The sequence below is a fragment of the Diabrotica virgifera genome, chromosome 2 (genome assembly GCF_917563875.1).
Source record: "Diabrotica virgifera virgifera chromosome 2, PGI_DIABVI_V3a".
Taxonomy (NCBI): domain Eukaryota; kingdom Metazoa; phylum Arthropoda; class Insecta; order Coleoptera; family Chrysomelidae; genus Diabrotica; species Diabrotica virgifera.
Genome location: NC_065444.1, coordinates 94,691,605 through 94,715,713, shown reverse-complemented (window position 1 = coordinate 94,715,713; position 24,109 = coordinate 94,691,605). Strand labels below are relative to the sequence as shown.

General features: G+C 34.1%; 2 protein-coding genes across 5 annotated transcripts in view; both read left to right on the top strand.

The window, feature by feature from the left end:
* LOC126880132 (ABC transporter G family member 23-like) overlaps positions 1-24,109 on the top strand; it is a 384,411-nt gene that overhangs the window by 44,875 nt on the left and 315,427 nt on the right. The window lies entirely within an intron of this gene.
* LOC114330390 (ABC transporter G family member 23-like) overlaps positions 1-24,109 on the top strand; it is a 132,768-nt gene that overhangs the window by 44,778 nt on the left and 63,881 nt on the right. Inside the window, exons 4-9 of the mRNA XM_050643870.1 lie at positions 6,144-6,280; positions 6,405-6,530; positions 7,640-7,730; positions 8,371-8,607; positions 8,975-9,078; positions 23,514-23,748. Coding sequence (XP_050499827.1) covers positions 6,144-6,280; positions 6,405-6,530; positions 7,640-7,730; positions 8,371-8,607; positions 8,975-9,078; positions 23,514-23,748 — 930 coding nt within the window. The remainder of the gene's footprint in view (positions 1-6,143; positions 6,281-6,404; positions 6,531-7,639; positions 7,731-8,370; positions 8,608-8,974; positions 9,079-23,513; positions 23,749-24,109) is intronic.

Sequence of the window (24,109 nt, the reverse complement as noted above, 5' to 3'; positions counted from 1 at the left end):
CCATCATGGGGGCCCGGTCGCAACGCCCACGGGAGGGTTGCGCCGGACGGTCGCTTTACCGATCGGTCTGGCGCGAGGCTCTTGCGGGAGAGAGGCTAGGCGGCCGCCAAACCCATGGAATGAATGCACGCGAAAAGTGCCAGAGGGGAATAAGCCCCGGCGCAAATTGAACCTAAGCGAGTCACAACCTGCGCCGGCATGACGGGTGACCTGTGCAGTTATTTTTTCTAGCGTGCCGCATATTTAACACAAGCCAACCCGACCGTCGGCTGTCGCCGTAACGGATAGAGACGGGCAAAATAAGTGCGGACGTGTAACTGATACGATTGATACCGGTTCTCAGTGGTACTGAGTACAAATACTGATTACAAAATACTGATGTATCTGATCTTTGTACTGAATTGAGTAGGCAACTAAAAAAAGGTAGTTCCGTACTTGTAACTAGTAACGTTTTAAAAATATCTTACACGTCCCTAGTAGTCGTAGCGGTATGACTTTCGAAAATAACGAATTTGATCAAAAGCGGGTGCATAAAAAGATATCTTACACTGAGTATTTTATTTCTACATACCTTTATAATAAAAAGCATAAGTTAAACACTGCATTGATTGTGATTGCAAAAACGGTTCGCATGTTCGCAAAATCAGTGCGGACATGTAACGGTTACTTTTGATACCGGTTCTAAGTGGTACTGATTACAAAATACTGATGTATCTGATCCTTGTATTTACTGAATTGAGTAGGCTACTTAAAATCGGTAGTTCCGTACTTGTAACTAGTAACGTTTGAAAAATATCTTACACGTCCCTAGTAGTCGTAGCGGTATGACTTTCGAAAACATCGAATTTGATCATAAGCAGGTGCATAAAAAGATACCTTACACTGAGTATTTTATTTCTACATATCTTTATAATAACAAGCATAAGTTAAACACTGCATTGATTGTGATTGCAAAAACGGTTCGCATGTTTTAAATAGGATTTTTGCTGATTATGTATTTTGCTAAAATATTAAATAACACAAAAAATACAATTCACAACCATCATTTAATTTTTAACGATAAATAAAAGTCTAATATGATGACAAGTTTGAAATTGATCGACTTTGTCGATACAGTAACAGATATTTTTAAATACCATGAATCACTTTCCAATGATTGTGTGGATTTAAGAAATACATACTAAACAATGTTTTTACCTGTGTAAAGGAGATTATAATTATGACACATGGTACTCTTTATTTTTCAAATAATATGCTCTTGTAAACGCATAACTTTGATTTATTGGCTAAACCTACATTAGATACGTCACAAGAAATTAAAAATAATTAACATGTAACAAATTCACTATTTTAACCAGATATATTATATTCCCTACTATTGCAATAAAATATTAAAACGAATAAACGAAAACTTGTTGAGTAGTGCCGATTGATACAACAGAGCAATAAAATGTCATTCATAAAGATAGTGTAAAATTTATCGCCGCTTATCTGGTCCGCTGGTAATGAAGTTATCAGCATTTGATTGCAAAGCGGTCTCTTAGCTGGAAAATACTTGTAAATACCATCCGTATTCATTTAAGATACTTCCATCTCGCAAAAAAAACACGTAAAAATTAACATCTGGCGGTGAGTCACCCGTCCCAAGCACAAGAAAACTGTACGCTGACGACAAACCTTCCCAGGCGAGACCTACAAACGCATGAACTGACAGTAGGATGCGCAGAACGGTCTACGCAGTCCGCCGACGCAGGTTGTGTCTGGCTTAGGTTCAATTTGCGCCGGGGCTTAAGAGCGGGTCAGATATGCGCGCTGGTTCCAAACCCGTCGGCTGGAAGAAGAGGAGGTGAGTTTAGTCGGTTGGTGGCATCGGCACGCGGTGAAATGTGCCGGATTGAATCCGACACACCTGGGACATCTTCCCAGTCGGTCTTTTGAAGATTCTCACCTCCCAAAAAAAAAACGGTGAATTTAAATAAACCAAAAATGTTGATAGTTAATGAAAAACAATAAGGAAATTAAAAAATGTAATGGAACAATATTAGAAAAAATAACATCGTACGAATATCTGGGCAGCATTTTTACTGATGATGGTAAAATTGATGAAAAAATAGCAAATAGTGGAAATAAATCTACACGATTATACTAGACAATTAAAAAAACACTAAAAGGGCCAAGTAGTAAAAACCATGAACCAAAAATCAACGTAATCGAAATGAAACGTTTGAAAAAAAAAAGAAGACAAAGCTCTTCTAATACGTAGTTAGGTACTATTCAGTAGGTTAAACAGAAGTAAATGTTCTGGTTCGGACATATTAATAAAATGAAACTAGAAAGAATTACAAGGCAAATATTGGAACTGGGAAGTAGAAGAAAAAGAATAAAGGAAGGACTTAAAAGAAAATGGATAGATCACATTGAAGAAAAAGTATTAAAAAAATTAAAAGCAATAAACAGAAGTAGAAATTCTTAGAAAAATGGGTAAAGGAAGAAATGGAATCCCAATTCGATGCCTGAGAAGGCAAAAGGATATGAGAATAAGTTAATATGCATATTATTTTGTGTTGCTTAAATTGTATTATTTTTCAACTTTATTGAATAAATTAAATAGTATCGAGAATCTATAAAAGGCTTTAATTAGTTGCGACTAAATATTTTTACAGTAATAAACTGGTTACACGGGAGACAATATTTAGATTATTTTTTTTATTTGCTTAAATACTACCTGTTCGGCAAGCTAGTAATGAGAGTTAAACAAATTATTTTTCTTGTCGAGGACATCCACGTAGTTCCATGATTCAAGTACCACTGTCGCCATTTTTGCAAAATTGATACTCACTAAGATATAAAAAAAGAAGTACACACTTGATAAAGCTGTCTAATTACACAAACTAAAATCGGTAATCAATAAATACAATTTAACATTGAGCATTTTCGATAAAACATATATTCGTATAATTTATTAGATAATTTAAATGTGTGTTTAAAATAAGAGATTTTGCATTGATTAATCTTGTTGGCAGGTACCATTTTGCAAAAGAGAAAGAAGAAATTAAAGAGTTTAAAATTTCATATGACTTAAATATTTTTATTTTGTATTGATAAGTGTTGTATTCTAAATTTGATAACTTAAGCCAATGTATTACTAATGAAAGCTCTTTAACAAAATCATGATCATTTTCTTGGTCTTCCGCTTTCGTCTTGGAGCCATCTTCCCTAATTACATTTCTCTATAAGTTTCTATCTTGGGCCATACCAATATTAATCACCTTTACCGACATGTTTTGCCTAAGGTCTTCTTATTCTTCCTCTCGTTCTCCTCTCAGTAACTTGTAATTCTTCATATTGCGCAATTAACGTCTGGTCAATAAACATGTCCGCATATCTTAACCTATGCCCTTTCATTATGGCATCAGTTGGTGCCAATCCTACACTAATAAACTCATTCTTAATATAATAGTTTCCTGTTTTATACCGTTAAAGCGGCTTTGGATTATAGCAGAGTAGTCTGCTATCTCTAGGGTCTACGGTATAAAAGGAAGGTAACAGAACCAGTACTATGAATCATACCAGTGCTATGAACTGTAACAGAACCAGTACTATGAACCATATATGAACTGCCTACTATTACCCCTGGATTTACCTAAGGTACTCATTTTATTCAGGCTTAGTCGACCTATAGACATTTTTAAAAATGTTTAGATGACTACCTGCTGCGTGGAAGTCAGACATCCTACGGCCTGAACTGTCTGGCCCTCATTCTCATATTCTTCATATACTCATTTTAAGTATAACTTTCTTTTTCACTGCCCAACATTCAGTTTACTACATCATAGCTGGTCTTAAGAAAGTTTAAGAGAGTTTTTTCTTCAGTTTCATTGACCCTATTATTTCCACATTACAATACTGATCCTAGGTACTTAAAACTATAACTTTGCAATATTCGTAATATTAGAAAAATCGAAATACTCCTATTTTCCATTGTTTATCTCTGACAACTCTTTTCCATCTTTAAATTGAACAGATTTTATATCGTTTTCTAAGTTGACTGCGCATCTAGGTCTCGGCCGTTCTTTGGTTATTCGTCCCATCTTTTTCTCTCCTATTTACGTGCAGTAGAACTCTAAGTTGCTCAGAACTTCTATAAGTAAATCCTCAAAATTGTAACGCCTGCACCCAAGCCTTACTCTTTTAATCATTCATACATTTTTGGCTGAAGCGTTTAAACAGTTCTTGGCTCTTTTATGCAAGCATTGTAAAGAGTTTTGGTTAGAGGTTATCACCTGGCCACATTCCGAGTTCCATTTCAAATGTTGGTGTATTGGAATTTTATACTTGCTGTTGCGCTATTAGAAAACACAGAAAATGTCAATTTTATTAGAGATATTGATATTGAAATACCTACTTGAAAAAAATCCACAGAAAGAAGTTTGGGAATAAAGAGTGATGGTAGTCAAACGAATACAAAAAAACATAAAGGAGAAGAGATATTTGTACAAACAGTAGCACGAAAATAGTTTGGATACTGATCTTCAAAACTATATCGCCGGTCCGGAATAAAAATGACGTAACTGCAAAAAGCCAAATTTCTCAGGAGAGCAAAAAACCGATTTTTAAATATTTAATATGGGGATTAAATGAGGAGTAATTTTCCAGGAGCATCAGTATGGCATTTATTCTTACAATAATAGCTTTTATTTTTATTCCTATTGGTTCAAATTTCATTAAGTTAATTTAATCCCCCCATTTTCAACTCTTTTACAGTTGCGTCATTCTTCATCTAAAAATGTTTAAATATTTAAAATAGTAATTAAATAAAGAATAACCGTCCGGAGCATCGGTATGGCATTTATTCTTACAATGATGGCTTCTAGTTTCGTCCCCGTTGGTTCGAATTTCATTATCTTAATTTAATCCCCCCATTTTCAACCATATCTCCAGTTGCGTCATTCTTGATCTTAAAATTTTTCTGTACAAAAAAAGGATTTGTAAATATTTAGTATGCCGTTTATTCTTACAGCGATGGCTTTTATTTTCATCCCTATTGGTCCAAATTTCATTATCTTAATTAAGTCCCCCATTTTCAACCCTATTTACAGTTGCGTCATTATTCATCTGAAACAAAGTCTAAAATGTCTAAAAGTCTAATATTTCAATAACGACGCAACTACCCTGTAGTGGCTCAGCACATAGTTACAGTTCTGTTGTTTTTTATCATCTGTACACCGTATTTTATAAGTTAATTATGCAATAAACAGAAATTGACAAAATTTGCAGTTACGTCATTTTTACTCCGGACCGGCGATATGGTCGCCAAGAAGGAAGCGAGAGTATAGGTAACAGTAGCAACAACTAAACCGTGTACAATATCGTATACGAAGCATATACAAATATATACGATCAACTTAATACCAGAGAAAATAAAGCAAATATATAAAATAGTCAAATAAAGCAAATAATATATCAAATAGTCAAACATACAGCAAAGACGGCAAACAATTTTAACCAGATTAGATGTATCCGGGGTGAACGTAATAAATTCCTAATTTACAAAATGGATGTCAAAAAGCATTGGAAAAAGTACTTTTACAGTTTATTAAATGAAGAATAATTGATCAAAATAATAAACAAAGAAGTAGTTCAAGGGCTTCTAAAAAATAACCAAAGGAAAAGCAGTTGCATTGCAGATAATAGATAATATTCCTAGGGAAATGCGGACTGCCTTATGGGACAGTTAGAAGTTGGCTAATGGGTTTATTTAATAGAAATATGGAAGTGGGACAAATACCAAACGGATAGAAGCAGCATTTATTTGTACCTATTTACAAAACAAGTATTGTATTGTACAAAAACAAGAGAGATAAGTACAACAATGTACAAATTACAGTACATATGAGTAATTGATAGACGGATACGCGAAGAAACTATACAATTCTCGTTGTAAGGCAACCGATGAAATAATGAACGATGAATAAAGAAAAAAACACTCACTGAGTATTCTTTGATATTGAGAAAGCATATGATAGAGTCCCTCGAGAGAGTTTAGTGTGGACGTTCAATACGAAAGAATTTCCCGGTGAAAATTGGTGATAGTGAGAAATATATGCACGGAAAAATATTTACCAGCAATTCTTTTGTTTTAGAACATTGCACTTGTTGGCGAATTTACTGTACAAGACGCTATTTACTATTTCGGAAGAATTTTTTTAATGGACGACGATGTAATAGCTACGAGGTATAGAGAATTACATAAACTTCTGGAACTGCCTCCGAACGACAGGTACTATGTCTATACAAAACACAATGTTTCCAAATAGGAAAAACACTGTATTTGCATACTCCTATATACTTTTGTTTTTGTATACTCTTAGCTCAACTGTCAATATTGGTAATATATTTTTTAGATATTTGAAAAATTGCAGCGGTGGTCAGCAAAGACGTGTTTCGTTAGCAGTAGCGTTAGTACACAATCCAGAGTTAGTAATCATGGATGAGCCAACTGTCGGAATGGATGCAGTTTTAAGAGAAAGGTAAAGTAATTTAAAGTTTATTGTAATACACACTACCTACTGTCATCATCACCTAACCTTCAACATTAAATAATGGACATATACCTCTCGCAGGCTTTTACTTAGTCCGATTTTGCTTCATCTGAATCCAATTTGTTGTACTCTTTTAGTTAAGTAGAGAAAACTACCCTTACTTACTCCGTGGCGTTACAACCCTTCGTGGGTTTAAGCCGACTCGACAACATGTCTCCACTCTCCTCTGGCTTGAACATCTCCATCCAGTTCTCCACGCCCATAGCTTTCAGGTCTTCTGCCATTATATCTTTTCATTGAAGTCGAGGCCATTCACGTGGTTCTCTTCCGGTTGGGACTTCTGCACATACCAGCCTCACTGTTATTTCTTCAGAATGTTTTCTGGGTTGTCCTGTCCATTGGAGTTTTCTCCAAGGACGTGGCAGCCAGGATCATTGCAGAAAACAGGGCATATTACTCATTAAGGAGCCTACTTAAATCAAAAATACTCTCAAGACCAGCAAAAATAAGAGTATATAAGACAATAATTCGTCCCACAATAACGTACAAAAGCGAAACATGGACTCTGAATCAGCGGGAAACGACAAAATTACTGGTACTTAAAAGAAAGATACTGCGGACTATCTATGGGCCTTGTAGAGAAGAGACAACAGGAAAATGGAGAAGAAGACAGAACGATGAACTCCAGAGAATATATGGAGATGAAAACATAGTACGCTACATTAAAGCAAACAAAATACGATGGGCGGGTCACGTGCTAAGTTCAAGTGACGAAAGACTTCTGAACGCCACATTCTGGGAAAGGCCCGATGGAAAAAGGTCAGCTGGTCGCCCAAGAATGAGATGGAAGGACGCAGTAGCTAGTGATCTACGCAAAATGGGAGTACAGCAATGGGAAATAGCTGCTCAGGACCGACAACAATGGAGGGAAATAGTAAACGCGGCCAAGACTCACATAGAGTTGTAGAGCCAAATGATGATGATGATGATGATGATGATGATTGGAGTTTTCTGGACTTTATTTCTTTTATTATGTTGGCATCTGGGAACTACGGAATTGATATTCTAGGTATACCATTAAAAAATGTTTGTTGTAGAATATGGAACCACCTAGTACAAATAACGAGGGAAGGTACGTCTGTGATTGTTACCACACATTATATAGAGGAATGTAGGCAGGCGAACAAGGTATATTTATTATTTTATTATATTTTATTTATATCTATTATTTTGAGACCTAATTAATGAATAATTATTTATATGGGAAATAAGCCACAATTAAAATGAAAAAAATAATTTTATTAACGTTTCGACGCCCAAATCGGGTGCCGTTGTCAAAATACAAAATATTACTAAATAAACAAAAATGTTGTTCAGAAATAAATTCAAAAATAAACAAATATTTTGTATTTTGACAACGGCACCCGATTTGGGCGTCGAAACGTTAATAAAATTATTTTTTTCATTTTAATTGTGGCTTATTTCCCATATAAATAATTAATCATAAAAATGCCACAAGGAAATAGCTTCAGAACAACACTAATTAATGAAATGCGAAATCCTCTCAAAGAAAACTTAATTGAATGCAAGAAGTTTAAGTTAAGTTAGTTAAGACAGACACAAAGAGACAAGAAATAATCTTGTTTCTGATGAGTCTCAGATTAAGTTCTTCAGCATATGTCTAAAAAAAAGAACTATTAAACGACCGCAAATGAGTAAAAGAGGTGAAAAATGCGATTTACTTTGATTCCTCTTCTCCTTCTTCTTAATCTATAATTACAATTATATTTTTTTCAAATAAAATTACATATCTTTTACTTCTTTTTAGATAGCCTTGATGCGAGATGGAATTCTTTTAACTGAAGAATCTCCAACACGATTACTCACTTTATTCAACAGCGAGACACTGGAACAAATTTTTCTGCAGTTAAGCCAACAACAAGAAGCAGCAAAACTAACAGGACTACCGGAACTGATCGAAGAAGCGGGGAATGATCGACGTCAACAAAATTGTGGTTCCGTGAGCAATACATCTATAAATGAAATTGTTCGCCAATCTACAGAAGTAAGTGGTATCATAAAGAAAAAAATCGTTATTTTACGTAGAAAACTCTAAAAGAAATAAGGCGCTCACAGCAACAGTGGCCTAATCCACACCCCACAATTACATCAAAACGATTATTACATTAAAGTTATCACTTATTTAAAAGTGTTTTCAGATGCAGAGTGGCTCAATCATTTGTTTCTTGAGCCACTATGCATCTGAAAACACTTAAATAAGGGAGAACTTTAATGTAATAAGCGTTTTGAACTACTTTTTTCACTTGTTTTTTGAACTTGTGGGGTGTGGATTAGGCCACTGTTGCTCTGAGCACCTCAAATCATTGTTACTTATTACACTCTAAAATAAACCTCACATTTATATGTTTAAGATATTAACAAAAAAAGCAGTTCTCAAAACGAAAGAGGCATTAAGCAGAACTAGAATGAAAGCCTTGTTAGATAAAAATTGGAAGCAGTTTTACAGAAATGTTACGTAAGTATTTAAACAAGATTTCCTCTTTGAGACTAAACCTTTCTCTCGTCTCCTAAAAGATAGCCCAGTTTCACACACTAACGCTCCCTTCACACATTAAGAATTTGAAATGTGCGAGGGTTAGAACATTCCAATGGTGACTTGAGCAATTATATGATACCTTTTTCATTACACGGCGGTTGGAACGTTCGGAGTAATGTGAAAGTTACCATGGAATTGCTTGAGCTACCATTGAAATGTCATCGTACATACGTTCTATCGATCGCACGTTCAAACTCTTAGACAATCCGCACATGGGGCGACGCTCGAACTACTCGACTCGATTCCAGTCACGTAGGTCTCTCCCCGCCAGTAAAGTTCCTTCGTTGTGGCATTGAGCTCCGTACACGGAGCGTTTAGAATTGCAAATCTCCTCGTCTTGTACGGCTCTCGTCTCTTGCGATCCGTAGTGCACGAGAAAGTTCGAGTGAGACGCACGTTTTTAGTCATAATAGGTAGTTTATTTTATTTGTTTCCTTCGTTTTTGTTGTTTTTTGCGCTGAATGAAATTTTACATTTATTAAAGATCGGTGCATGTTATGTTCGTTGATTGTAATACTATTATTAGCTTTGTGGAAATATATATATATTGTTTGTAATGTAAAATTCTGAAAACATTGAACTTCTGTTTCTAGGTGTTTAATATAAAATTCGTTGGGGAAGTACAAAAATACCCTCAATTGTATAATGCTTATTGTATACAAATTATACTAAACATGTAACAATACCGTACTTTTTACAGATCGAAATAGTCGTTTTGGTTAATATATAAAAAATGCGTTCTTCCTAGTTGGAAGATATGAGCAAACTGAATCGACAAGTGTGCGGAGAGCAATCGCTTGTGCCGCAGGGTTCGTACAAGACAAGCAAGACGCGCGAACTTAGAGACGTGTCTTCGATCGACCCATGTGCGGACGGCTTAACTGTGTGAAACTGGGATAAGAATTTGAACGTGCGATCGCTAGAACGCACGATGACATTCCAATGATGTCTCGAGCAATCCCATGGCAACTTTCACATTGGAACGTTCGGTGAAGTCACCGTTCTAACCATCGCCCGTTTCAAATTCTTAGTGTGTGAAAGGATCGACTCTTCATTATCAGTAAGGGTTTCAAATTATTTTCAGATCTTGGTTAAATTCCTGCTTTTGTTAGTAATTGCATTAGCTTGACGTGATGTTCTCGATCAAATGCTGTCTCGTAATCAACAAGACATGTATATTTGTCACAATTGGCGTCTCTATCTCTGGAGTAAGACTTGTACTGAGAACAAAGCCTCTCTCGTACCATTTTACATTCGCATTTATGAGACTGAACTGGTCGAGGAAAATTCTCTTTTATGGAGTAGTTTTAAGATATGATTCATAAGGCTCATTGTATGATATGCTTCGCATTTCTTGGCTCTGCGTTTCTTTGGAAGTGTAATAAACTCAGACTTCAGCCATTTTGTTGGTGTTTTTTAAAGAAATATACAATTACTGAGTACCTTTGCGATTATTGCTATTGGTTTGTTGTCCATTAGTTTGAGTAGTTCCGCTTTTATATTGTCGGGGCCTGCTACTTTAACATTCTTTAGCTGTTTTATTTCAGAATAAACTTCCTGGTGCAATATTCTTGGTCCTCCATTTACCTCCTCTAGCTCAAAGGTGTTCTCTTTGGTCTTCAAACAGTTTCTCTAGGAATTATTTCCAAGTTTTTATTTTGCTCTGTCGAAGATGATGTTCTCGTCAGATTCAGTTAGATTTCCTCTCTGTCTCCATCTTACTCCACCTGTGAGTTCTTTAACTTTTCTATATATATTGGGACTATGGTAGTTTAACTGTAGAGTCTCAATTTTTTCGCACCTTTCCATTGCTTTTTTTTCTTTCGATTACGTGTTTTTCCTTCTTATTGATATATCTATCTTTTTATATACGTCTGGGTTATTTTTGGCTTTTTTCTTTCGTCCATCAGCTTCAGGAGCTTATCTGTCATCCATGATTTTTCTTCAGAGTTTTAATTATAGATGTCGCTAGTGTTTTATTTAGCAGATGTCGCCAGGCCCCTACTCCATAACGTCAGTAGCAGTGCTAGGACAAATTCTCGTAGGATTGTCACTTGGGGCAGAGATAGCAAACCTATGCCTCTCTGATGATGCCTCTAATAAGAGGCGAAAATCTTCGATTAAGAGTGCTGGTTTGCGCTCTCTGAACTAAGTTAAAATTAAGACAGTTTTGCCTTCGCATTGCAACTGAATAAAAATGGTATACATTTTTATTTTTAGTTTTAATTATCTATTTGATCTGTTTTTATTCGTTCAATTCGTCTCTAATCTCAGTTTGTCGTTTAACTTAGTTTGGACCCCTAATTTTGTAGTAAAGTATCCCAGCAAACAGGTTTGAGCCCAGTTACGTGATGATTACGTTAAATTTACGGCAAATTTCAACGAATACGTACCTCGGTGATTTATGACGGGGAAAAAACGTATTTCAGTGCCAAATAATTCACGTATATATTAGTGCTTCCTTTATACCTGTTTGACATTAGAATAATATAAAATCATAATGACGAATATAGTACATGTTTTTTATAATAGGTGTAAATGTTGGTTACATCGCAAAGGTACGTGTATTTCACGTAATAATCACGAAACAGAAATAACTTCCTTTGGTTAAATTTTGAGAAATATTTTGGAAAACAAAATTTTACAACGGTGTTGGTTAAATACGTATTACTTGAATTGTACTCACTGTATTTTATGGACGTCGAAAAATTAGATTTATTTCACGTAAAACTAATGTAAATAATACCAATATTTAAACAAAAAGTTTATGATTTCGCTTTTAAAATCATTTAGAGTAACTATTTCAATCCAACCTTGATTTGAAGCTATTTTTGCTATTTTTTTCTTTAAAAATATCACAGCAACTAAAATAATCTTGAGTCTAATTTTCAAATCGCGCGCGGTGATGACGTACTACCAAGCCTCTCTCCTCCTTTAAATAATTATCACATGACCACGGTACGTGAATAACATAGTTGATTCGAAAACTAAATTAATCGATTTATCGAATAGTAGATACGTTTCGATAGGATTATTTTTTTATATTATTCTGGTATTGAAGTAGATTTTTAGTAAGACCAATTAGTTAATAGTAGAAGAAATTTAAAAACAAAAAGAAAATACGTAATACTAATTTAAAGTAAGTAGAATAGTTTAACTGTAATTTAAAAATAATCGATTTTTATAATCGATGATCATAACCTCTAATATCAGCTTCTCACATATTTCTCACACTCACAAAAAAAAGTGAAACGTGAAGTGAAAACGTTATTTCTCTCGTTTTATTTTAGGCGGGTTTATTTATAATAATGTCTTTCGTATTAACGTTTTTACCTCACTGCTCGAGGGTTGAAGTGCCGATGAAGCAATCAGAAAAAACAATAAAGTGTCGAAGTGTCTTCCTCGAAATAAAAAGTGACCTGTGTGGTGTTTTGTGTTGGCAAATTTTTTAATGTGTCTTTAGGTCAGTACCATTTTTGGTTCATTATCTTGTATAATAATTATACAAGACAAATGTTTTAAAGTCTCTAAATTCTACTAAATAAATACATGGTTAACTATGCTTGTTTTATTTATATTATAATATGAGGATAATAATTACGTGATTCATTCAAGTTAATTAAGGTCGAATTATTTACGTGAACCGAGGACGTATCTTTCACGTGAATACTAATATATACATTCCCTAAAAGATACGTTAATCAACACGTATTTGCAACGTGAATTCCCCGAAATATTTTATTGCTATTTAAGGTAAATAACACGTCTATTGAAGACGAGTGATTCACGTAATTTAAAGACGTATTTTCAATGTGACATTCCAACCAAATTTTCACGTGAAATTCACGTATTTACGTATATTGGTGACAAATGTACCTAAAATTCACGTAATTAACACGTCGGTCTGTTTGCTGGGATATAATATTATAGTGGTATCCTTTTATGTGCTCTTTTAAGTTTGACTCGGATCCAAATCCCAGTACTTATAAATTTTGTCCATACTTTTTACCTAGATCCCCACCATTGACCAACCCGCATGAGCCACGTTATTGGTAAATGTTCCTGAATGAGTTTCTAAGATAGAAAAAAATAATATCAAGTATATTTATCTTGATAAAATCACATCGGTTTTGATTTTTGCAAAATTTCCAATACATCTGTCATCTTCAAGATTCTTTGTCCAGGCCTTACATATGTCTATTGACTCGCCAATTGACGTTATTATAAGCGTCAGCTGCTTTGTAATAATCTATAAAGGCACGTATCCACTATGTTCACGCTCCTCTTAGTACGTTCTTTAAAGGTAAAATATTGCAAAACCTCTAAATTTTAAACAACCACTTGTATTGATATTAAATTTCTCATACACATAGGTAACAAGTCAAAGAAAAAACGTTCGTCGTTTACCAGCACTGGAAGCGTACGGTTGTATGTTTTGTTTTGTTTTTTGTGTTTACATGTTTTGTTATTTGTTTTCATTGATGTGTTGTGAATACTAGCTGTAAGTGTTTTATTTTTTTTTTATTAATATCATCACATCACCAAGTTTAAACGACCTAGTTAAATATTTGTATAATATTTAACCTTGACACCATGACGTCCAAAAATTGTGAAATTTGCTTAGCTGAATTTTCTGAAAACGAAAAATATCAGATACGTTGCCATGGAGATTGTAAACGGTATTTTTGCATCAAATGTTCTGGTCTCAATAAAACAACGGCAAAGACTATACTGAACCCAAAAAATTCTCATTTAAGATTTTTCTGTACTTTATGTGATTAACAATCTATCAAAAAATCAAATACTACAAGAGAATTTTGACGCCTTAATTCAAGTTACAAAAAATCTCACTGATAATTTGCCAATTTTCATCGAGACATATGATTTATTAACCAAAAATGACGGCAAATTAGACTATATTACGAAAAAAATTGACGAGATCCATAAATTAAATAACCTGCTAAATCCTGAATATCTTTTAAAATCGATAAGGCAGATGGAACAAGATATCTTCAATATATCGTCAGTTTTTTTCGGCTGTTCCAATGACACGATTAAGGTGCAAGTCCAAGATTCAAATTCATCTGAGATAAAATTGGGACTAGATAGGCTCTCTTCAAACGTAAGTGAAATATCTAATCAAATAAGTAATCTTTCAAATAAACTACCTGCTATACCAACGAAGAAAGATGTATCGAAGAGAAACATTGTGTATGCCACTTCAAGTACTGAAACCGAAGACACTCAACATTTCGAAGCTAGTCCAGTCACAAAATCAAAAAGTGCAGAAGATAAATGTCACTTTGTCGTTATTAGCAACTTAACCCCAATTTACACTCCTATTCAAGTAGTTCACTTCATTAAAGAGAAGCTAGGTATCAAGGAATATATAAGATGTTTTGCCCTTCTTAAAGATGCCAACACAACAACGGGTCCTCATTCAAAATAGGTATTAAGTCTAAAACATCTATTGACTTATTATTTAATAAGGAAATTGGGCCACCTGGTGTAAACATTAAATGGTCTACAGAATCCTCATGCTCCGAACCAACAACTTCGTCTGAGGCAAATATGAAACCGAAGCACATCAGAAGCCCAGTTAGCTTGGAAAATCCAATTACCATTCCAAGTAAAAACAAAAATGAAGTTGAAAACACAAATATACTTACTGACAAGCAGGCCATCGAAATTTGCAAATCTAAAGATCCGTTCCGTTCCCAAATTAATTTCATTAAGAGAGATACTTTGGAACCATCCATAAATTTGGATCCTTTAACACCACCAAGAGTTAGATTAACCAATAACTCAAACAGTCGATATCTTCTAGCAAGATTAAGAGAACCGGATATATTAAAAGCAATTAAGCTACATCTTGCTTTCCTACACGACCAGCCTGCCTCAGTATTTTGTGATGGATATAGTGTAAAACTATTTTTGGCTTCCGAAGGACTACCTACCAAGACTGAGGAACTAAGAAAAATTCTTCTAGAATTTAATGATGCCTATGGAATTGGTCCAGCTGAGGTGGAAGCTGATCTTGCTGCTTATAGGTCCTTTCTAAGTTCAAAAAGAATCATACATCTACAAAAATCAAGGGAATGTCACCGAAATTATTATTCTACTAGCTCTCCAAGACAAAATTTCTAAATAATACGACGTGTTCTGAGAAACTAGAAACCTCGAATAATTTTAGTGATGACAACTTTAGTATGGTTCTGATTAATATTCGTTCTATAAGAAATAACACTGACGAATTATTTTTGTTTCTGGAGGAATTAGGATTTCCCCCGATAGTTGCGGTTACAGAACACTGGTTTGAAGTCAACGAGCCTTTTTTTGTAGAAAAATATACCACAATTGCTAGCTATGATCGTCCAAGTTCAGCTCATGGAGGCACCCTAATTCTTTCTAGAAATAATGATTTTTCTCTGATAACAAAATATGACTTTCTGTTAAATGAAGCCTTCTTTGAGTTTTCCCTAGTTTATAACAAAATCTTAATCTTTACATTATTTGCATCTATAGATCACCTGACTCTCCTGTGGAACTATTTTTTCAGAACCTGCTAAATTTGTTAGATGACCTGTCTCATAAAAGCAGAAAAATTCTATGCGGGGACTTCAACATTAATTATGATGCTGCTTGTGCTACCCAAATGTCCTTGGTCAACATATTTGAATCATATCGTCTCTCAATGCACGTTAATTCTCCTACAAGGATTACAAAAACTTCATCTACCATAATTGACTATATTGTCTCAGATTTCTCACCCCTTGATGTCTGCTCTACAATTATTAATGCGGGATTATCAGATCATGAAGCAGTATTTACGAAGTTTAACATCTTCAGCAAACCCTCCTCGAAAACCCGACGTTTAGGTAGGATTTTTTCCGCTCGGAATTTTCATAAATTTCAAAATTTATGCTTAACTTCTGAGTGGCATTTTCCTTCTGCGGACGTGGACTATAATTTCAACGATTTTATAGAAAAGCTTGTCTCTATCTTCAATAAGGCATTTCCTTTAATTTCAATTAAGCCAAAACATCACAAACCCTGGGCTGCAAAAGGTATTCGCATATCAGCCAAAAATATGCGCTCACTATTGTATATCAAGAAATTTGCTACCAACGTCCCTGTCACTCAATATATCACCAAGTACAGGGTAACCTATCTAAAACTCATCAAGTCAGCTAAAAAAGCCTACTATCAAAATCGTCTGGAAAGCTCTAAAAGTGTTGCAAAAGAAACTTGGTCCATAATAAACGATCTTCGAAATAGAACTCACGCAGTTCAAACATTTGCCCTTTCAGACCCGGAAAATCTAAACGAATACTTCGTTAATGTGAGTAAAAATATAACTTCTACTATTTTGCCACAAAAAGATCCCATTTCCTATCTCCCTAATTCAGGAGTGTTCTCGAATTCATTCTTTATAAGACCAATCGATACATCTGAACTGAACCAAACTATCAATAGTATCAAAAGCAAATCATCCTGTAGTACTGATGGACTATCCATAAAAATCTTCTCAAATCTCACAGAAAATGTGTTGGAAATCCTCGTCTCACTAATAAATGATTTCTTTGAAAGAGGCAAATTCCCAGAGTGCCTAAAGATAGCCATTATTATTCCCCTTCATAAGGGTGGTGAAAAATCTAATGCTTGCAACTATAGACCTATTGCCTTACTAGCGGTACTTTCAAAAATTATTGAGAGACTCATAAAACCCCATCTTATGTCCTTTCTCATTGATAACAAGATCTTATCCCAAAATCAGTTCGGCTTTTTAACTAATAAATGTACTACTGATGCCATGTTTTCTGTGCTTCATGAGGTTTACCAAGCACTAAACAATAATCTTTATACTGCCACTGTTTTCTGTGACTACGCCAAAGCTTTTGATTGTGTAAATCACGACGACATTTTGATTAGAAAACTAAATTTCTATGGGATTCGAGGTATTTCTTTGAATTGGTTCCAATCTTACTTGAATAATAGGAAACAACTAGTTAGAGCAAATGATACTGACTCTAGTCTCAAAAACATTGTATGTGGAGTACCACAAGGTTCAGTATTGGGTCCTCTACTGTTCCTAATCTTTATAAATGACATCACTAACTTAAAAATCGATGGAAAAATTTTTCTTTTTGCTGATGATACCAGTATCACTTGGAGCAACTCAACTATTGCATCTCTTTATGCAGCTATAACTTCTGATTTGCTTACGATAAAAACCTGGTCTGACTCTAATTTACTCTCTTTTAACGTGGATAAGACAGTAGCATTATCCTATAAAAGTGCTCTTCAACCCCTGCTTGTTAATAACAGCCAGATCTCTACCGTTGATTCTGTAAAATTTCTTGGTATTTTTTTAGACAGCAACCTCAAATGGTCCCTTCATATCGATTTGTTAAGTAAGAAACTCGCCTCAGCCTGCTATGCTATGAGATCTGTTTCGAAAGAACTCAATTTAGTATCTTCTAAACTAACATATTTTTCCTTGTTCGAGTCTCATCTTCGATATGGTCTTCCTTTTTGGGGTTCTAGTACAGCTGCCCAATTAGATGTTATTTTTAAATTACAAAAAAGAGCCAATAAGGTATCTGTTTGGCCTCAGAAGAACAACACATTGCAGAAGTTACTTCAAAGATCACGGAATTTTAACCCTTACATCTTTATATATTTTAGAAACTGTTTGCTTAATTCGTAAACACATGCATGTCTTTCCAGCAAATCCTCATCATGACTACTCCACCAGAAATTCAAATTTTGATGTCTATTTACCGATCCCGTCCTCTGAGTTAGTAAAGAAATCTATATTATATTCCGCAAAAAACTATACAACCTTCTTCCTTTACAACTCAAATCTGCAACATCTTTCCCCAAGTTCCGTAAAATGACAAAAGCTCATCTATCTAAAAGACCATATTATTCAGTAGAAGAGTTTCTTAATGACTAACTAAGAAATTACAGTAATGTACAAGTAACCAAACTTATCTATATTTGGGTGTCACATGCAGCAGCTTAAACTTATTAGTTCCTATGTCTATAGTTTACTTTGTTGTATGTTCACTTTGCAATTTCTATAAATTGTTGCAATATATCGATTTTGTTTTTTTTCTTTACTTTATTAACTTATATTTTCTATTTTTGTATTTTTTTTTATTGATTTTTTATATTATTTTTTGTATTTGTTATTGTTATTGTTAGATATGACACTAACAAAAAATGTATAGAAATAAGTAGTGATAAGATTAGAAATAGGAAAATAAATATTAATTATTATAACAGTAATATTATTGGTGGTGGGAATAATAATTTTAGGAATAGTATTAAAAATCAAAACAAAAAGAAAACAGAAAATAATGAAAATAAGCACCTGGAACGTAAGAATAATGATAACTGCAGGAAAAATGGAAGAGATAGCAGGAGAACTGAAAAGATACGGTATAAACGTAGCTGCCATACAAGAGACCAGATGGAAAGGAAGCGGCGAATTAGAAAACAAAAACCTCAGCCTCAAATACTCAGGGAGCGAAAGACAAGGGCAATACGGAGTAGCATTTATGATACTTGGAGATGTAAGGCAAAAAATACTACAATTTAGACCGATAAGTAACAGACTTGCATACTTGCGCATATAAGCAAAGCCAAGCAATTTGTCACTACTAAACGTATATGCGCCTACAGAAAATGCGAACAGAGAAGAAAAAGAAAAATGGTACGATGATATAGAGGAAGAAATAGAAAAGATACCCAAAGAAGACACGATCATGGTACTGGGAGACTTCAATGCCCAAATAGGAAAAGAACAATACACAGAAATTGTAGCAGGAAGATACACAATACATGAAAGGACAAATGACAATGGACAACGATTATGCAACCTAGCAACAAGAACAGGCATGGTCATAAGCAGTACAAAGTTCCCGCATCCTAACAAACATAAAATAACATGGATATCACCAAATCTGCAAACTAAATCTCAGATAGACCATATTTTGATAAACAGGCGGAGACAATCTTCAGTTAAGGACCTAAGATCCTACAGAGGAGCCTGTGCTGACTCAGATAATTTCATGGTAACAGCAAAAATAAAACAAAAAACATGCAGGAGTAAAAATAAAAGCAAACAAACGAAATGGGACATTGAAGAACTAAAAGAGGAGCAAGTAAGAAGGAGATATCAGGAAGAACTGGAAAAATATCTAAGAATGGATGACAATCAAGAATGTGTCAACGTGAAACGGGAGTGGAGCTGCATAAAAGACGCCATACAGGAAGCAGCAGAAAAAACAATTGGCAAAAAGAGGAAGGAGAAGAAAAAAGAATGGTACAACATCGAATGTCAAAAAATTATGAAAAAAAAAGTGGAAGCGAGATTAAAATGGATAAGAACGAACACGGCAGAAGACAGAGAAAACTACGAATTACTGAGAAATGAGGGCAAAAAAATTAACAGAAAACAAAAACGACAATGGATAGATCTAAAGATTCAGGAAATAGAGAACGAAAAATACAACAGAAATTCAAAAAAATTCTATTCGCGGTGTGCAAGTACTTGGAAGGGGAAACGAGAAACGACGCTGCGCGAGTCGCGGGGAAATATTGCAACTATCTTAAATAATTTATATTGTCAATTGAAATTGTCAAATTGACGTATATTTCATACCTTCTGTCAGTGAAGCAGAAAAATTATATATTGCTCCACAATATTGATATGATATGCAATTATTATATAAAGGTAAATTTAATTAATTTTATTTTGCTTGCAGTACTGCATTTTAATAACTAATTTTATTTCCTACATACAATTGTTGACGTTTTCATAACATAACCTGAATCTTATTTTTTCTTCTTATTATTTTTTTGGACTATGGCCTTGACAATTATCCAGTAACCAGGACTAATATAATTGGCCAATATAATTAAAAGTGCGAATTTTAGTATAGAGCGTAGAAATAGGGGTCGCTTTGCGGAACTTGCACGGTCCCAATAATAAAATAAAAGAAAACAATAGAACATTCAAAGCTAAATTAAAAGGAATAAAAAACAAACAAGGTAAAATTGTCGAGGAAGAGAAAGAGTATAAAGAAATATGGACAAGTCACTTTAAAGGATTACTAATTGAACCAGTTATAAATGATGAAATAGAAGACGTGGACGAAGAAGAAACGAACACACAGGAACCAACATTAGAAGAAGTAAAAAACATTATAACGAAAGGGAATATAGGAAAGGCAACTGGGAAGGACAAAATAAATCTAGAACTAATAAAATACGGAGGAGACATATTGCATGAAAAAATACATGAATTGATAAGAAAATATGGAAAGAGGAGACAATGCCGAACGAGTGGGAAATTGGACAGATTATAATGATCCATAAAAAAGGCGACCAGCATGAGTGTAAGAACTACAGAGGTATTACACTATTAAACGTTGCCTATAAAATATTATCGTCAATAATACAAAAAAGGTTAACAGATGAAACAAAAAATATCATAGGACAATACCAATGCGGTTTCGTAAAAGGCAGATCAACAAAAGATGCAATACATACCATTAAACAAATCATGGAAAAAGCACACGAACATCAACATGAAATAGAAATATTATTTATAGACTTTGAACAAGCCTTTGACTCAATAAAGAGAAAGGAAATAATGAAAGCCCTAAAATATCAAGGAGTAAGTAAAAAACTAAGAAACCTAATAAAAATGTCTATGAATAAATCAAAAATAAGTATCCTAACACAAAAAGGGGAAACAGAAGAATTCGAAATAAATAAAGGAGTGAGACAAGGTGACTCACTGTCAGCAACACTATTTAACCTGACAGTAGATTTTGTGTTAAGAAAGATCCATAAGGGAAACCTAAGAGCATCAGGTTACCAACTAATCGCCTATGCAGATGATATAGCGATAGTAACAAAAACACGAAAAATCATGAAAAAATTATTAATGGAGATAGAAGAAGAGGGAAAGAAGATGGGACTAAGAATTAATGAAAAGAAAACAAAATTAGTGAGACTCGGAAAAGCAGAACAAAACAGAGATATAAAGATAGGAAATAAAAAATTCGAGGAAGTACAGAAATTTAAATACCTGGGCGTTATGGTAAATAACAAAGGGGAAAGAAAAACGGAGATCGAAGAAAGAATAACTGCGACAAACCGGGTATTCCAAGCAAATAGAAAACTACTAAAGAGTAAAATATTGACCAAACAAACAAAAATGAATATATATATATAAAACAATACTAAGACCAATAACGATGTATGCAGCAGAAACCATGACTATGACAAAAAAAGAAGAAGAGAAATTAAGGATAAATGAACGAAAGATAATAAGGACAATACTGGGTCCAGTGAGAATCGAAGAACAAGACTATAGAAGGAGAACGAATAAAGAAATTTTAGAAGAATTAAATGGTGAAGATATAGTAAAGAAAATAAAAGTACAAAGAACCAAATGGCTAGGTCACATATGGAGACAAGGACCAGAATCAGTATCAAAAGCTATGATATTGTGGCAACCAGGAGGAAAAAGGAGACGTGGTCGACCCAGATCGAAATGGTTAACTGAAGTAGAGGAGGACCTAAGAGGAGCAGGAATTACAAAATGGAAAGAGAGGGCAATAGCCCGGAAGAAATGGAGACATATTAGTGAACAAATACAATGATCATGGGGACTGATCCACCCCGTAAAATGGATCTAGAAAGTGAAAGCGGCGAAACCCCACATGGGGTGTTAAGCCATATACTATACTATTGTTAGATATTATTTATTTATTTTTTCTGACTTTATATTAAGCTTTGTCCATAAAATTTGTATAATTTTCAGTGACAATAAAGCATATTTCTATTCTATTATATTCTATTCTATTCTATTCTAAAAAAGTGATATTGTGCCGATGTGTGCTTTTGTCATAGGGGTGAGTTTCACCCCCTTTATTGGGGGTGAAAAATATATGTTAGAAATAAGTTCGGAAATGGATAAAATGACTAATTCTAAGCAAATTTTGATCCATAAAGTTTTTTCATTAAGTTGATACTTTTCCAGTTATTTGCGAATGAATATGTTAATTTTTCTACAAAATAACCACGTTTTCAGACGGTTTTTCGCAAATAACTCAAGAAGTAAGTGTTTGGTCAAAAAAAATTCCTTTCAAAAATATAGCACGTAAAAAAGTGAAAAACATAGTGTATATTATATAAAACATAGTGTATTTTTTACGTGCTATATTTTTGATACGAATTTTTTTGTAATATATTAATAATATATTATATTAGGTCACTATACCTAGTAGAAGCAGAGTTATAGCTGATGAAAAATAGGTTCATATTCGTCAAATTCCAAATCGAATATTTTAACGAGCCATAACCAAAAAACGAAGGTATTTTTTGAGGAAAACTCATTTTAACTTTTTTAAAGTATTCAAAAAATGCTTATTTTTGTTTTTTTTTTAATTTTTTAGCATCAAAAGTAAACAAGATACGCTCAAAATAAAGTTGGTCCCTCTTTTTTTTGGTAAAAAATCGGGAAAATCACCCCCTAATTAGCATTTCTAATGAACTTAATTGTTTCCACTTCACAAGTTTCTTACTCTCGTATATATTGGTCATACGATCTGTAAGTTTCATCGGTTCAAAGTCCTTATTTTTGAAAGAGCTGTATTTAAAAGGGCTTAAACGAGTCATTTATCACGAGTGTATGCAAATTTGGAAACACCAAATCTTAACCAATTTTTGTCTTACAGAAAAACAAAGAAATACAAGATATCCAGAAAAGTAAAGCCGACTTTTTTATTATTTAAGATTTTTGGTATCTCTAACAATTCTTATGTTCTAAAACCGTCTAAAAACGTGGTTATTTTGTTGAAAGTAAACACATTAAGTTGCAAATAACTCGAAAAGTATTGATTTGGTGAAACAACTCTAACTCTATAGAACAAAAGTTGCTTAAAATTAGTCAGTTTATCCTTTCGGGACTTATCTTGGACATATATTTTTTCACCCACGAGATGGGGTGAAACTCACCCCCAGGGCAAAAGCACACATCGGCACCATATCACTTTTTTTCTTTGACATGTTAGCTATGCGTGTGCCAAACTTCATCTCAATCCAAGCGGTTCTTTAAAATTTACAGCAAAAACCGTGAAAGAATGTACTATCTTGCGTTCCGCGCTCCTGCAACTGCTCCAGATAGTGGATACGTTCGCGCTCCGCCTTTAGCGCTCCAATCGGTGGCGGTTTATATATAGAGGAGTGTATGCCGTATCGATTGCAGGTTCGCAAACATAGTGGATACGTACCTTAATAGTCGTACTTATTAGAATTTATATCTTTTTTAGGGGTGTTTTATTTTTATTAACGTTTCCAATACTAACAGTGGTTATATTCATGGGTGTGGTTGGGGGAGACGCATTAGACACACCACTAGGAATTGTCAACAATGAAGCCATGACAATAACTTGTCCTAATTTCTCTAAAAATGGAACTGCTTTTCTAGCTGCAGACAGGTACTGTCACTTTAAGAACCTCAGTTGTAGATTTTTGACGTATTTAGAAGACCCAATGATTAAAAAGGTAAGTTAGTGCCTACAAGAATAATAATGTATGAGGAAAATGAAATTTCTAATTTTGATAATTGATCTTGAAATTTTAAATGAGGTAAAACAAAACATAGATTCCTATTAAATGTAGTTTCTTAGAATATACAGTGTGTCGCATTTAAGATGAAGATATCCCTATACCTCTGCTATCAAAATAATACAGATTTGTAGTTTTGCTGAGTCATACAGGTCGAATGTTCACATTTTTTAAGATACTCAACTCAAAATAAAAATTTTAAATTCAGCCTACTGCGACTCAATACAAACAGAGCACAGTTTCGGTATTTTGCTTCGCGTTAGAGATACCGGAAAAAGTTATTTGAACAAGTTGTTCC